Source organism: Siniperca chuatsi, linkage group LG7 (genome assembly GCF_020085105.1).
Source record: "Siniperca chuatsi isolate FFG_IHB_CAS linkage group LG7, ASM2008510v1, whole genome shotgun sequence".
NCBI lineage: Eukaryota > Metazoa > Chordata > Actinopteri > Centrarchiformes > Sinipercidae > Siniperca > Siniperca chuatsi.
The window spans coordinates 3265718-3281951 of NC_058048.1; the positions used below are offsets into that span (position 1 = coordinate 3265718).

General features: G+C 40.3%; 1 protein-coding gene across 4 annotated transcripts in view; it reads left to right on the forward strand.

Annotated features, from left to right (window-relative positions):
- bcas3 (BCAS3 microtubule associated cell migration factor) overlaps nucleotides 1-16234 on the forward strand; it is a 380835-nt gene that overhangs the window by 231400 nt on the left and 133201 nt on the right. The window contains exon 24 of one of the 4 annotated variants that reach the window (XM_044202933.1): nucleotides 16127-16149. The exons of 2 other annotated variants lie outside the window; for them this stretch is intronic. In XM_044202933.1, coding sequence (XP_044058868.1) covers nucleotides 16127-16134 — 8 coding nt within the window. In that variant the 3' untranslated portion in view covers nucleotides 16135-16149. Of the gene's footprint in view, nucleotides 1-14473; nucleotides 14677-16126; nucleotides 16150-16234 lie in introns of those variants that run through there. One more of the 4 variants, XM_044202929.1, reaches the window with a different exon arrangement.

The following is a 16234-nucleotide window of genomic DNA, read 5'->3' on the forward strand; positions in this document are numbered from 1 at the left end:
TGGGACATTTTGTGAGTGGTGATGTGTACTCTGTGTAGGACCTTGTATTGAGTTGTTGTGTTGTATGACATGAAGAATGTATTGTATATATGCAATGTTGCATATAGTTTGCCAATTGATGTCTGATTGATCTATATTCAAGTTCATTTGTCTTTTGGTATTGAAACAGTATTGGTGTCATGGTGAGAAAAGAGTTTGTAAATCTGTGATTGGACTTTTTCAGGTGGAAATGAACAGAGTTTAGTAGTAAGGGAGGCGTGAAGTTGTGGAAGTTATGGATATCAATTTTCTTTTTATGGTGTCTTCCAACTGTATATAGTGGTAGTGACCGTGATGGGGTAAGTTGTATGTTTGTTTGAGAAGGTCAAAGGTCATGAGAGAGCTGCCACTGAAAAGGTGCCCCAGGCTGGTTACTCCTCTCCGTATCCACACAGGGAAGCTGATGGGTTCTTTATTGATTTTAAACATAATGTTGTGCCAGATAGGGGTGAGAGTAGAAGGAGATAGTTTGAGGTTTACTATGTCGTTTGCTTTCCACCAGGCAGTGAGAGTGGTATGTGTGGTGTTAAATTCGAAGCAGCTGGGGATCTTGACTGATTTATCTATGAATGCAATATGCTGAATGGGGAGATCCCTACAGAGGGTCTGTTCATTATCAAGCCAGGTACTGGAGCTGGAGCTGGAGTTGTTTGTCCAGTGTTGGATATACTGAAGCTGGTGGGAGAGGAAGTAGAGGTAAAAATTTGGTGCCTCGAGGCCTCCATGTTGTTTGGGTTTTTTGTATTTACTGTTGAATTTAGGGAGGAGAACTCTCTCGCCACCAACTGGTTCAGAGTGCAGCAGCTCGGCTTCTCGCTGGTTTTAACAGACGACATCACATCGCCCCAGTCCTGGCTTCTCTCCATTGACTCCCTGTTCGTTTTAGAATAGATTTTAAGATTCTACTGATCACTTTTAAAGCAGGTGTTGGTCTAGCCCCGAGCTACATAATGGAAATGCTGACCCCATATGAGCCAGCTTTAGATCCTCAGGTGGGGCCCTTCTGGCTGTTCCAAAGTCGAGGCTTAAATCGAAAAGTGACCGTGCCATCAGGGCCCCTCGACTGTGGAACGACCTGCCTGAGGAGTTCAGGCTCGCAGAATCAGTGCCTTCTTTTAAATCACAAAACTCATCTTTATAGACTTGCTTTTATGTGATGTCGTCCTTTTATTCGTCTCTATTGCTTTTTTAGTTTCCAGCTGTTTTTATTTCATTTGTCATGTTTTTCATTGTTTTTAAATTGTCTTGTCTTTCTGTTGTTATATTGCCCTCTGGACATCCTGTTTCTGCTTTGCAGTGTCTGTTGAAGCACTTTGTAAACTCTTAAACTGTTAAAGGTACTATATAAATAAAGTTATTATCATTATTATTATTATTACTACTATCAAAAACAATTCCAGACATGCGGTGCATACAGAAGGTCCATATCCATATTTGTTAAAGGTGAAAACAGCAAATCAGTATCCAGACTAACAATAAGTAGGTCTGCTTGAATCATTATAAAACAGATCTGTAGTCTTTGCATTTTCACAAAGATAGCATTACATGTCTCAATCAGGTGATTTACATTGACCTCTGTCTTTTTGAGCCTGTTTGAGTCGGTGAGAGAAATTACACTGCCTTGATTTTTCTATTTCAACATAGCTAGGATTGCCCTTACCACTTATGAGCCAGAGACACTCATGCAACTTCTCATTGGTCATGGAACAACGTGCCATGATGGCATTCATATGAGAAAAGCTAGACTCACAAGCATATGTAGATCCAAACATTGTCAGTTATTTGCAAGGCCACTTTCCTTATTGTGTGAAATTGGCTAACGTGGTTACACCAAAAGTCCACTGCACCCTCACACTGCAAGTGCTGTTTTAAAGCAAAGGAGAACTGCTCATCAACCGATTCCATCTGAAAGATGCTTTCATTAATACAGTACATTACCTCTTTTGCTTTTACACAGAAATCTGCCTCAGATTTGATGGAAAACAGGTCACTAGCAAACTGCAATACCTCAATGGAAATGCTGAAGCTATAGAATTTCTCAGTAAAGCGCTCACTCAATTTTGTTGTGAAGTCATGACGGGTGTTATGGGTGCTGTGCTCATGAACGCACGGAGTTGTGGGAAGTGCAGTAATTTTGTTGCCATTAGGTCTGTTGTGAATATTGTTAGCTTTGTCTTGAAGGCACAAAGCCAAATCAGCGATAGACTTTTCCCACCCCTGCACTGTGAGTGTCCAAAAATGTCACACAGAAAGTAGACTTCTGCCATAAACTGTTCATCCAACATGCGTTCCAAGAGGTTTGTTGCCCGTTTGTGTTTACACGTGCGAAGGAAAGACACAATCTCCTGGCGGAGTTCACAGAAACGGTCCAGAACTTTGCTGGGTCAGGGTTATGGACGAGTAAGTCAGTGTGTTCGGCAAACGTGTCAGCAAGCAGCAGACGGAAAAGGCAATGCTGTAGGCTGGAGGTGGAGTGAATGAAATTCACAGTGTTCATGACAGTGTCCAAGGTGCTTTTTCAAGGCTTTCCAAAAGCTTTCCTGAGACATCCTTTGCAAGTAGTTCCCCTCTGTGAAGAGTTTATGTGTCTGAGAGAGGCAACAACCACTCCATCAATGACAGCAAGCAAGCAATCTTTAATGGCTTGCGTCTCAGTAAAAGGCCTCCTCTGTCTGGTTAGCGTCCAGGCTACACACAAGGATGCTATCATGGCTCTCTCTCGTTCCGTGTAATCCTGTTGCAGCCAATCACAGCACGGTGACGTAACCGATACCATATTGGTTCAGATCATACAGTCTGTGGCTCAGATGTCTCTAAGTGAAGTGAGGACATTCTGGCCGGTCCTCACAACTTGAAAGGGCAGTTTGAAGGTTAAGGCTTGGTTTTAAGGGTTAGGTTAGAATTAGGTTAAGTTAGGGCGAGGGTTAGGGTTAGACATTGAGTTGTGATGGTTAAGGTTAGGGGAAGGAGCTAGGGAATGCATTATGTCAATGACGGTCCTCACAAAGGTAGTACAGTGGTAAAACTCCACACAGAGGGCAGACGACAAGAGGACATAGTTTTTTCTGTTCAACTTAGGCACTGTGAAAAAATACTTAAGCACTGCGCCCCAAGTCTTATAACAGGGTGTCCACGGGGTCTTAAAAAGTATTAAATCAATCAATTAATTTAGCTACAGTTAAGGCCCTTAAAAAGTCTTCAACGCCATTCCGAGGTATTAGATTTTGTAGCTTGTTGTCAGTATCAGCGATGTGATTTTTCCGGATTAATACGGAATTCCGGAAAACAATATTTAGTTATATTTAAAATATGAATCAATTCTAATCCTGTTCTGAATTTATTCTTTTTTTAAAATAATAATCTAAAAAAGACATGGCCTACTTCATCAGTGAGCATATTTGTTTCCCTTTTTTTCTTGCAAATGTCTGAATGTAACGTTGCTACAACCAGTGTTTTTATATAAATGGGTCTTAAAGGGTCTTAATAACGGTCTTAAAAGGTATTGAATTTAACTTCAGAATTCCTGCATATACCCTGGATAATGGTAGGGAAAATCCTGCTGTTTATTCTGACATCATGTTGGCTAAAATGTTGGTGACATTCTTATGTGAAACATCAAACATGCGTGTAAACACAACGGTAAATATCGAGGTCAGCAAAACTGATCAAGGACATGTCCATGTATATCGTACAATAAGCTGATAACATGATTATCGCGACAGGCGAGTGGGGGAGTCAGTGTTGGGACTGTAGATTCTATCTAACTAACTAACACGGCAGCGGTGGATGGCCGCCCACCACTGAGTCTGGTTCTGTCCGAGGTTTCTGCCACTTAAAGGAAGTTTTTCCTTGCCACTGTCGCCAAGTGCTTGCTCATAGTGGGATTTGTTGGGTCTCTGTAATTAATATTATACAGAGTACGGTCTAGACCTGCTCTATAGGAAAAGCGCAATGAGATAACTTCTGTAATGAATTGGCGCTATATAAATAAAATTTAATTGAATATCTATTGTTATACTGTCTTTCTCAATGTTTCCATTGATGATAATGAAACATCCTTCCGGATCAGTTAAAGTTGATTTATGGGAATATGGTGTGTTTTTGCTAATCAGAATGGAAGCAATATGTATTTTGGAATTATAAATTCAGTGGTAGGTCTGGCCAATCCATCAGGCCCTGAGTTTCTGAGGCGCTGCCTCTGTGAGATGGGTTTCTTGTAATAGACAATTTCTGATTTCAGTTTGGTTCAATACTTTGCTCCTTTTTGCAGGGGAGCTGATTCCTCTTATATTCCAATATTCAATATTCAATGCCAATGTCATGGTGTTACTGATAATGAGAAAAAGGTTGTGCTACACAATGTGCTTGTTGAAGCAACAGGAGACATGAGACTGAACTGAAGGGGGGGTAAAATAAACTAAAAACCAGTTAGACGATTTACTTTGAAGGAATTATGTCCTTATGCAACATGATGGAAAAATATAACCAGACAATGGTGATTCTGAAGCTGAAGAAAATATGCTCGAGGCTGGGTTTGATCTGCCGACGTAATGTTCCGTAGACCTGCGCATAACTAACTATACTAACTGAGCCAGATTTCTGTCCTATGAAAAACAGAAGCACCTGAAGCGACATACACACAGGTGGGACCATTAGTAAATTATCGCACGAGCCTATGTACGTGCATCTTTTACTCCGTGACCCTTACACCCGCTATACACACACATACACTCGCGCATACACACATACACATATGCGTACACACACACACACACATACATGTGCACGCACATACACACGTGCATATATCATCTATACAAACACACACATATATATATTCACGTGCACATATTATATCAGTACATACATGTCTATTAAATAGTTGTAATTCATATACAGACAGCCACATACACATATACTCATTCATACATGTACGTAATACATAAGTATGTGCGTTCACCCATCCATTCACACCAACACATACATAACTAAAGCTTTCAGATAAATAATTTGGAGTAAAAATATTAAGCAGCATAATAGAAATATTCAAATGTCAAGTAACTCAAATTTGTGCTTAAAGAGTAACTTTACGCTAAATCTGTGAAAAAAAACACATGATAAGTTTATACAATACAACACATTGTTAAAGATTAAATCAGTGGTTTCCAACAGAGGCCCCTGTCATGTTTCAGTCTATGAGCTGTCAGCAGTTCCACAAGAGACATTTCCCCTCTAAACGTCTGACATGGTTTCATTTCAATAACTGTTCAAATTATCCAATATTTCCAAAATGCAAAGACTAGAGAAAAGTGCAAAAAAATCATATAAATTTGTGTATCAGAACTTAGATTTTTTCTTCTTTCCTCTTCCATTAACCATCTCACGACCCCTCAGATTTACCTTGTGACCCTTTAGAGGGGCCCGAACCCTTGGTTGGGAACCACTGGACTAAACCACCTCATTGTATATAAAGTAGTTAAGCTCCACCTCGAGCAGCTACAGCAGCAGAACACTGCTTACACACTGATGCATCAGTATTAACAATCTAATAATGTCATATATAATAATATTTCAGTCACAGAGGACGTTTTACTGCAGAACTGCTACTTTGATAAATGCTTATAATAAATTCTTATAATACTTCTGTGCTTTCTTCTGTTAAAGCCCCCTGTGGCAAATTTGTGATTTTGGGCTATATAAATAAAACTGACTTTACTACTTAAGTAGGATTTTAAATGCAGGACATTTACTTGTAATGGAATTGTTTACAATGTAGAACTGGGACATTTCCTTAAGTAAAGCATCTGTGTACTTCTTCCTCCTCTGCTGCTGACAACTGTTTCTTGAATAGCAGCCTTCAAATGTCCCAGTCAGAGTTCCTATTATTATACGTTATTCTGAGTAATTGAACAAACCATTTAACTACCAAACATTTGCTCAGTGGTCAAGCAGGTAAATTCTGAAATCACTATAATTAAGTTAGTTCTTGTTGGTAATTGTTTCAGGTGATATAATTATGCAGTAATGTGGTTAAATACCTAATGTTCCGAGTGCAGACGCTAACAAATGAAGCAAATGAAATTACTTCACAAGCTGTTAGGGCAAACCTTATATGTTGTGTGTTTTGTGAGAATTCTTGTAGAGTGATGCAAGGCATGCGTGTGTATATAAATATATATATATATATATATATATATATATATATATATATATATATATGTGTGTGTGTGTGTGTTTGTGTGTGTGTCTTCCTGTTAGCTCTGTGGAGCAGCCTGTAAACAGACACCTATGAGCAGCTGGGCACTTGGCTCCAGCACAACTCCCTCACAGAGAGGAAAGGAACTGTTGACCCACACACACACACACACACACACACACACACACACACACCCAGACCGTGTATGCATGCACCGACAAGCGGTACATCACCACACACAGACACATGAGCATCCATAAACACAAAGATCCACTCGACAACACACTCTCACACAAACACATTTCCCTCAGCTCCCACAGGAGACAGACGCTGCCATGTTTACTGCCTCGCCGGAAACTTTCACAGGAAGGAGCGAGAGACCAGCACCTATCATTCTCTCTCTCTCTCCCTCTCTTTCTCTCTCTCTGTCTTCCAAACTTTTTTTGTTTCTTTCGGACATCTCTACATCAACACTTCGGTCAGTTTATTTGTCCAAGGCAACAACTCAGCAGGCTTTATTGCTCTCCAAATCTAAATCAGGAGGGGGCGTAGGGGACACATTTCCGGATGAACACGCCAGTGGACACACTCAGGAGAATGTAAACCGGGCCTGGAGCATAAGTGATAACAAATAAGAGATGTGCTCTAGCTGTGAGCCATACACTCCAAATATTTTTGTTTTTACTCTGAAGGACACCGAGGAGTCTGGCTGGAGCTTCAGCCAGAAAAACACTCCAGAAGCTTCCAAATACCGTCTCTGTCTCTCCGTCAAGAGCCGGCTTGTCCTGGCCTTCACACACTCAGAGGAGGGGTTTTTATGGAGGCTGGGGTGATTCAGTGGATCTGATGATTCACTGTGAACAGAGCAGGAAGAATAAGATGGGACCCCGGTGCCAGGGGAAATAATACATTTCTCCATTTGACAAATAGTAACAAGTGTAGTTTTATAATTTAAACATCTGTAGTTGCAGGCTTTCCTTATAATCAAAGGAAATAAATATATTAAAAAAACAAGAAATTGTTGGACATTCAAAAAGACCTTAGCAAAATATGACAGAGCCCCAGTGGATATATTAAAAATACACAATGATAATCTAATCTCAGCTACGGCATATGTTTAATGCTTAATGGCTAATATTAGGCCAGTGTGTGACATTCACTCTGTGCAGTATTTTATCAATCATGGAAGGATGATTTTAAAGCGCTTTGAGTAGTCACAAAGACTAGAAAGGCGCTATATAAGTACAGTCCATTTACCATATTTGTCATTTTTTAAACTGAGATGTATTCATTTTTTTGTTTGGCAATTGTTTATGGCTACAACTAAGCAATATTTTCATTATCAATTAAACTAACTTATGATTAATTGTTTTAGTCTGCAGGATTTCAAAATAATAACGATTGCCAAAGTTCCCATAAACAAGAGGGATGTATAAGAAGTGTACGTATTCAGTTGGTAATTTGAAATTGCGAAAAGATCTCCTCCAGACTTTAAGACATATAAAGACTCTGCTGAAATAATAGTTTGTGTCTGAAATGTTTTTTTCTCAAAAAAGTTAATTTACATCTGACTACATCTGCTCCTTTTCCCTCATTAAAAAAATCCAGAATTTAAGAATATGCAAATATTGTTCATTTAAAAGGTTGAACTGCTGGACACAAGATGTGTCCTACTTCCCTGAAAGTCCGTCCTCAGTGTATGTGCACTGGAGGCACACTTGGAAGTTTCATACTGGACCAGGACTGGCTCCAGACTAGCTAGGTGTTAAACTGAGATTTAAGGTGAGCTCAGAGAAACTTTCCTCCTTCAGCAGATGAATGTGAAAACAAACTGCACATACATCATTCTGCAGAGTGAAGCTCAAACATCACAGGGAAGGAGCAAGAAGCAAAACCCACGTTTGACTGGAGGGGTAATAGAGGGGGGCTTTAATTGTTAGAAAATCTTAATTAAAATGATCAGTTATCTTTTTGATAATGTCTAATATCCGGCTAATGTGTGTGACAATGTAAATTCTGTTGAAATTGAATTCCACATAGCCTTTCAACTTAGGGATATTATGGTATATGTACACCGCTTTAGAAGACACACCTACACCCACTGGCTGTCCTCTCAGGCTCTTCACACACACACTGTACACACTGTACTCCTCTATCACCCTCTTTTCCACTCTTCTTTCCTCACCATCTTTCTCAGTCCCTCTCTCCCTTGTTTTCATCATCACTGCCAACAAGAAACAGCAGTGCTCTCCGTAATAACACTCCCAATTAGCTGCTGGTCGGACATTTTGATCACGGCATATCAGAGAGAGTGAGAGTGTGTGTGTTTTTGTGCTCCATGGTGGTATTTTCTTTAGATTGTCACTTGTGGAATTAATACTGTATATTGATATATTGGTTTACCACGACAGCGTGTGACTGATATTTTACTCCTATAAGAATGACATAAGGTAGAGTGGTGACACAGTGCAATTTGATTTATGAATTGATTCTGTCTAATACAACACAACTGTGTATGTTTTCCAATGTTTTTTTAGTTTTAGTGAGATCAAAGTTTTGGTAGCTTTTGCACCCTGACAGAATAAATAAATGAATGGAAAAAAAAGGGGGGGGGGGTCATCCTCGGCTGGGAGGAAGAGCTGCCTGAGAGGAGCAGCTCACGGCAGAATGTCCCTCATGCAGGACACACAATATTTCTTGCTGAACCTTTGTAATGAAGTAATTTAGAAAAGGCTTTGGTTTCATCCTAGCAGGTTAGTACATTGTACAGTACGTTCACTGACCTCGTGATAGAAATTATAACCAAAACATTTACTTTGAAATTGTCGTGTTTTATGATGTCTAAGTATCATCAATAGATCAATAAATCTTAAGAGGATCTGAAAACTCAAGATGAAAAGGAGATCATATTTTTTAAGTAATCCTACTAAATAAATAAATCAGACAAGAGCCTCTTGTAAAAAACTGAACTTTGTGTGTTAACTTTGGTGGAGTGCCTCTTTAAAGACTTACCTGTGCACTCTGTGCAACTTTTTACAAACAGTCCACTGTGGTGGTTAAAAGTACATTCATAATCACACTAGACCCAAATATCTCATCTACAGTCAATTCTATTGAGTTTAGTATTGTGTAACAGTCTAAAGATTTGAGAGTTATGTGTTTATTACATCATATACCTCATTTCCTCATTATATATTAGATTATATTTTAATAATGAATTTGTCATGCCTCATAATGCTTGCAATTCATCACATTGCACAATGCGAATGAACTGGGCCAAGTGTTAATAGATAGACAACAGCTTTTCTCGGTACGCTCCAGTCTGGACTTGCTGGACAGTAAATATTTAGACATGGAGGGTGATACAGGCCCGTTGCACAGTGAGGAGGACCTTGAACTTTTAGTTCTCCCACACTGGGCTTTAAAAGCCGAGCCAGAGGGGGGAGGACCAGCCACCGCACATGGCTGAACACACACATGTAACTGCTGCCCCATGTGTCACCCTAGTATCCTCACACTCATACACACACTCCTGGTGCAAAAACATATTCTCTGCAAATAAACATTTTCTTCATAGCATCATTTCAACAATGAATGAAAACACAGTCAGATCTAGTTAAGATTAGCAGAAGTCCTAAAGTAACTTCCTGTCTAGCCGTTGTTCTGCTAGCTTCCGTAACTCAGTGCAAGTTGTCACTTGAGTGTTTCTTTCAGCCTTTCTGAAAAAGTGAAACATGTTGTTGTGGTTTACTATCCATATTCTAAAATAGCACTTGCTATGGAAATTTGAACCCTTCATGATAGAACATATTTCATTTGTTGGCATGCAAAACAACTACAGCTCCGTAACTATAATTTTCTCCTTTATCCATTGTATCCACAGACGCTGTCCCCTTTTTACCAACTTTTACGTTGTAATCTCTGCTTTCAGAAAATTGCCGACCAATCACAGCTCTCGCAATCTCTGTAGTATTTGTGTAGCTGCTGCAGCCCCGATGTGTAGTTACATTTTTGAGAAGGAGCACGTCAGCTACAGCACAGCCCACTGCATACCTGCGGTGGCTCCAGTACGTGCGAAGGACTATGCCATAACCCCTTGATGCAGAACTATTAATCTTGTTTAAGGCTATGTTCCAGGGATGCACTTTTAGTAATGTGTTATTACAAATTTCAATGTGATTTTGATTGATTCTTACTTCTGGAACAGAATGTAGAAGTTTTAGTTTCACTTACGCTCTGTGTGGGTGATAGAACCACAGAGAGCAATGTGATTTTTCTTCTTAGATGTTTTTTTATCCTTTTTCGACAGTTTACAATAAACACAGACATAAAACATGGTGAGAGAGCAACAGAGCAACACATGTCCCCACATTGCAGCTACTTGGAGTGCATCTTATACCACTAGGTATAATGTTAACATTTACCCCCCATGTAATAACTGGTTTATAACATTAGAATGTAGCTGTAGGCAGATATTAGTGTTTATTAATGTATTTGTCACAACAATAACTCCTCCTATGGGCCCCCGTACATGGAAGCTGGTGTATTAACAGATAATGAATAACAATGTAGTAAACACAGTTGTAATAATGTAAAGTATGTCTCCATAGGATAAGTTATAATTGTTGACAAACACTGTATGTTGGTAAATACTTAAAAATTACCTTATATCTGCTTACAACTACATTATAGTGTGTTATAAACTAAAACGTAAAAGTTTACTTTGTTTCACCGTCATCATATTACAGTTATCAATCTTACAGAGCCACAAATAGATACATTACCTCATCCTACTAACAGCTGGGTTTAAAAAAGACAAACAGTATTAAAAATAAGTTGCGTCTTTCTTTCACTCGCTTCCAAATCAAATGCATGCGCTACCCAGATCAAGAACTATCGGTAGAAAGAAAATAGTTCCTACATGAAACTGCTCACAACAAGGATTATCTTGAGTAACCGGGTCATGATTTCTGGAAACAGTTTTTCCAAATGTATTTTTTGGTGCTTTGAGCGCCACAAGCCGAGCGCCATATAGTCCCATTATATTCAAAAAAGGCCGACATCTCTACGGCCGATATCTCCAAAACTCAGCAACTCACACAAAAACCATCTAGATGGATGAATAGCACTACAGGTAAGAGGGAAAATATGTATTTCTGATGTTGGGGTGAACTGTCCCTTTAAGTAATAAAATACCTTTTACATTTGGAAGGAGGAGGAAAACAGAAAACCTGTTCTCTGCTGTAAGGACTATTTATTTATTTGTTGTTACATATTGTTGTTACATATTGATAGACTAGAGGACAAGTGCCTTTAGTTTTACTTTACATACTATGTACAGTGACATCTAAACAGCAGAAGTGCGTTGTAAGATACAAGTACTGGGCCTCATAGGCTCATTGACATCTCTGCGACCCTTAATGCACAACACACTCACTCCCTCTCCTTTTGTGTAGACCAGGACTCTGGTAGTGTTAGAGGGAGGGAGGTGGGGGGGCGGGTTCTTGCTCCAGGGCCAGGCTGAACTTCCTGTGAAGGTGTAAGGGATAATGAAGAGAAGGATGCTGGGAAAGGGCGAGGCTGTGCGAGGAGATGAGAGTCTGAGCCCGGCTTAGACATCCTCCTTTCAGAGGCTCCTGACATCGCTACCAGCTATCATATTCTCCATGGCCTTAACACACATCTCACACGCACACACACTTTGTCTTGCTCTTTTCTTCTCCCTGTCCCCTGTTCCGACCCTGAGCGCTGCTTTTACAGAGAGCAGACACTTAGTGTTGTCGGACCGCTTGTAAAAGCTTCCCTTTCATTCTCTCTGGCTTCCGCGTGCATCAAAAGCAGAGGCTGTTTAACAGCGCCACTGGCTGCTGCGGGTCGTGGCAAAGGACGGGCTGGCTAGGTTTGGACGATCACACTGCCCTGTATTTGAGTATACTGGCTGAGAACAGTTTGGGTTTTGATGTAGGCAGAGAGTGATGTTATGAGTTCCTCTGAGACGGTCCTCATCAGAAAGACAGCAACATTGGATGTTCAAACACTTAAAACAATCAATGTTTTCCTGACAAGAGACCCCTTGTGTTCGTGAAAGCAATTTCTGTCCTCAATAAGTAGCAACAGCAGAATTAGCATGCCATTATACCATCACAGATCTCTGAGGGAGGAGGTCAGGATGGATGACTAAATTACTGTCTTATACCTACAGTCATGTCGGTTTCCTTTAACCATGACACCACCTTACCGGATCCACAGCCAGGATCCTTCCCTAAGTGTTACCAAGTAGTTTTAGCTATCTAAACTTAACCAAACCTTAACCATAGAGGTGTCAGATCTCAGACTGTTCTCATGGGTCATTTTTGTAAGACTTGTTGTTTCCTCTGGTATGAATATGTCACATGATTTTTATGTTTTGTTTCTTACCATTGGATTGATGTATCACTCTAACCTTGAAACCTGCACAAGCTGTAATAATGTCTTATCAAAAGAAAGCAGCAGGGTTTGTGGGAAATGTAGTTTTGAGAAACACAAGATACTACACTTAAGAACTTTAAAATGAGATATTAGCCAGTGTGTCTCTTTTACCTCTGATATTATACATGATGCAACTTGTTTGTTCACACTTGTAATGTGTCACTGATTCCACACATGTATGTATGAATGTTTCTTAATCAGTAGTGTTAGTAATATTGTCAGTAGTGGAAGGTAATCAGTGGTGGAAGAAGTATTCAGATCTTTTACTTTTACTAAGTAAAAGTAAGAATACCACAGTTTTAAAATACTCTGTTACAAGTAGTCACAGTACTAACAGCCCTGTATTCAAAATCTTACTTCAATAAAAGTACTCACTATACTGTCAAAATGGGCTCTCTGTGTTAGATTTTTTGTTACATGTTATACTATTGAATTATTATTATTGATTCATTAACATGTATACAGCATTTTAATATTGTAGCCGACTGCGGTACAGCTAATTTTACTCATTTTATATACTTTCAGTCAGCTTAATTTACTTTATAATAATGCCTTGTAGGCTCATTATAGGTTTTTAAAATCATTGTCATCTGCAAGATACTAGTAACTACAGCTGTCAGATAAATGTAGTGGAGTAAAAAGTACAATATTTTCCTCTGAAACATAGTGGAGTAGAAGTTTAAAGTAGCATAAAATTGAAAAAATACTTTTTTATTGTTATTATACTTCTACTTCACTGTATTTCAGAGGAAAATATTGTACTTTTTACTACACTATGTCTGACAGTAATATTTAAAAAAAATTATTTGACGGGGTTTCTGTCGCTTTCACCAGGTATTTCTGCCTCCGGACCTGCAGAGTCTGGATCTGTGGTTGTGGGCCGCCTTCCCAAAACCTCTCTCTCTCTCTCTCTCTCTCTCTCTCTCTCTCTCTCTCTTTCAAAACCTAACAACTTGTTGGGTCTCTGTAAATAATAGGTGTAGACCTGCTCTATAGGAAAAGTGCAATGAGATAACTTCTGTTATGAATTGGCACTATATAAATAAAAATTGAATTGAATTTATAAAATATGAGAAACTGTTATAGCTTAAACTACCCAACATTATATAATGTAGTTAAAATGAGCTCCACCTTGAACATCTACATTAAAATGCTGCTTATACGTTGATAAATGAGTAATAACAACCCAATAATATATGATAATATAACACTTACAGATGGAAATCTGCTGCTTAATGAGTTCTTTTACTTTAAAATACATTTTGCTGATAATACTTTTGTACTTTTGTAAAAGACCTGATTACTTCATCTATCACTGTGTATTTTCTTAAACTTCACTTTAAAGCCATTATACCTTACGATGGTGTAAAGTCTGTATCAGAAGCTTCTTTGACCCTTTCAGGAATACAGTATTGTGCAAAATGCTCACTACATGTCATCTGTTGGTATCGCTATGCCGAGTATTACATTTAATATTGCAAAATTGATATTTGCTCTCACAGGCCTTTGCACATCAAAATGGGTGATGCTATTTTATTACTGAAACAGAATACAGAAATGTGCACATTATGGGATACCAGATGTCAAACTTGTGTCATAGATTACTTTTATTATTCTTTTAAGGCTTTCTAAATAGTTACTGCTAAACTTTCCTTTTTCTGTTTTTCATACACTTGTTTTCATTTCTGTATGTAGTTGACTGTTGAATTGTTTTCTTTCTCTTTTCCATGTGGTGCTGTCCTCATGCCCTGGTCTTGTGTGGTGATGCAGGTGAGTGCCACACTTTCAGCTTTATGACAATGAACTACACAGTGCTCTCTCTCCTTCTGTTGCTCTCTCTGTCACACTCTCTCTCGCCCCCTCCTCAGTTTCAGTGTCAGGCCCTCAACACTCCCACCGAGGGGAGTGTCCTGACACCCTGTCATTATTTTAATCAAATGCAATTACCACCACTCTGAGGACAATTGAGTTTTGTTGACTGCCCTTTTTCTGTTGGACCCCTTGCCCCTACCCCAGCCTTCCCCCCTCCTAGCCCACCACAACACACACACATAGACAACTGTCCCGAACAAAAGTTAAGTCTAAAAGTCAGGCAGGCGTGTAGGCTCAGGGGTCAGGGATTGAAAACACATTTTACTGTTCCCGATACACTAACTTCAATTCAGTCTTAAAGAGGGAGGGGTGTATTGCTGCAGGGGTGGAGAATTGATTGAAGAGTTAAGGGAGACTTGTGTTTAGCTGGCCTGTCAGGGCCCAGCGCAAAGTGTGTTTTAGAGTGTGGTTCTGTGTGGTTTTGTCATATCATCCAGGCGTTCTTTTGATCGGGAGGTGGGCGAGGCTTGGGGGAGTTGGGGGTTAAAAGACCGTGTGACGCTCTTGTGGAACGAGGCGTTGAACTGACCGCTTTTGTGCAGAGCGACAAAAAGATGCTTGCGCCAAAAGCAGGCCTGCCTTTGTCCTCACCCCTCCCATTATGTTTGCACCACTGCAAAATATGATTTCAGATCATCCCAGAAGAAAAGGGAAGATCGGGTAGGAGTGGGGGTGGGGGACGGTTGTGTCTGTGTGCGTGTGAAGGGAGGGAGGTGAGGAGGAGGGGCAGCTGCTGAATAGCCTCCTGTGTAGTAATCAGCAGGCTGAGCCCCCCAGGATGGGCGAAGAAGAGCGGGATAAAGACCATAAGTGTTCTGAAGATGTGACCGCCACACCACCGCTTCTTTTGCCTTGTGGGCACTAGGAAAGAATTCACAGAGCTGTCATCTGCCAGACATTACCCCAACAGCCCCCCACCCCCACCCCCACCCCACTGCACATCTCCAACCCTTTTCTTTGACACATACACATCCCTGTTCTTCCCTCACCCATTGTCAGGATTCCTTCCTGTAACTTTGGGTGACCTCCACCCCTGACCAGACACACAATAACCTAGCAGATCCCTCCTGGTGTGAGAAGACTTAGCCAGTGTCTCGGAAACTTATGACTCGCCTTCAGGTAGACTGCAAGTGTGTGTAAAAGAGAAAGAGGTCAGGTTATAAGCCAAGGAGGAGTACTGAGGATGCTCGCTCTGCACAATGCACTCCAACAAGAAGGCAATATAAACATGAAACAGGGAGGGGGAATTCCTCATGCATGGTTACTAACCAAACATGAAATGTTTATGTTGTCTGTGTATGAGAGGGTGTGTGGATAGGCACACTCAAGAAAAACGAGGGACAAGGTTGACTCTGATCCGCATGCAGTGCCTCCCACCGTTTCATGTATTCTTGCATCACAGCATGGTAGGGAGGGCGGCTGTCGTCCCCTGACCAAAGATATGGATATTGGACAGGACAAGACATTAACATTTGACCAGAACCTTTCCTACCCTCTTCTTTTTCTCACTCTCTCTCTCCTTTCTTTTGACATGGTGCTGGCATTCCCCAGAGCTGTAGCACACTCACAGTGTGCTGGGGCAAGTGCCACAAGCCAGAGGCACAGCCACATAGCGATGGGAGATAGAGCAAAGTGAGCTGAAGAGAAGTATCTCAGCAA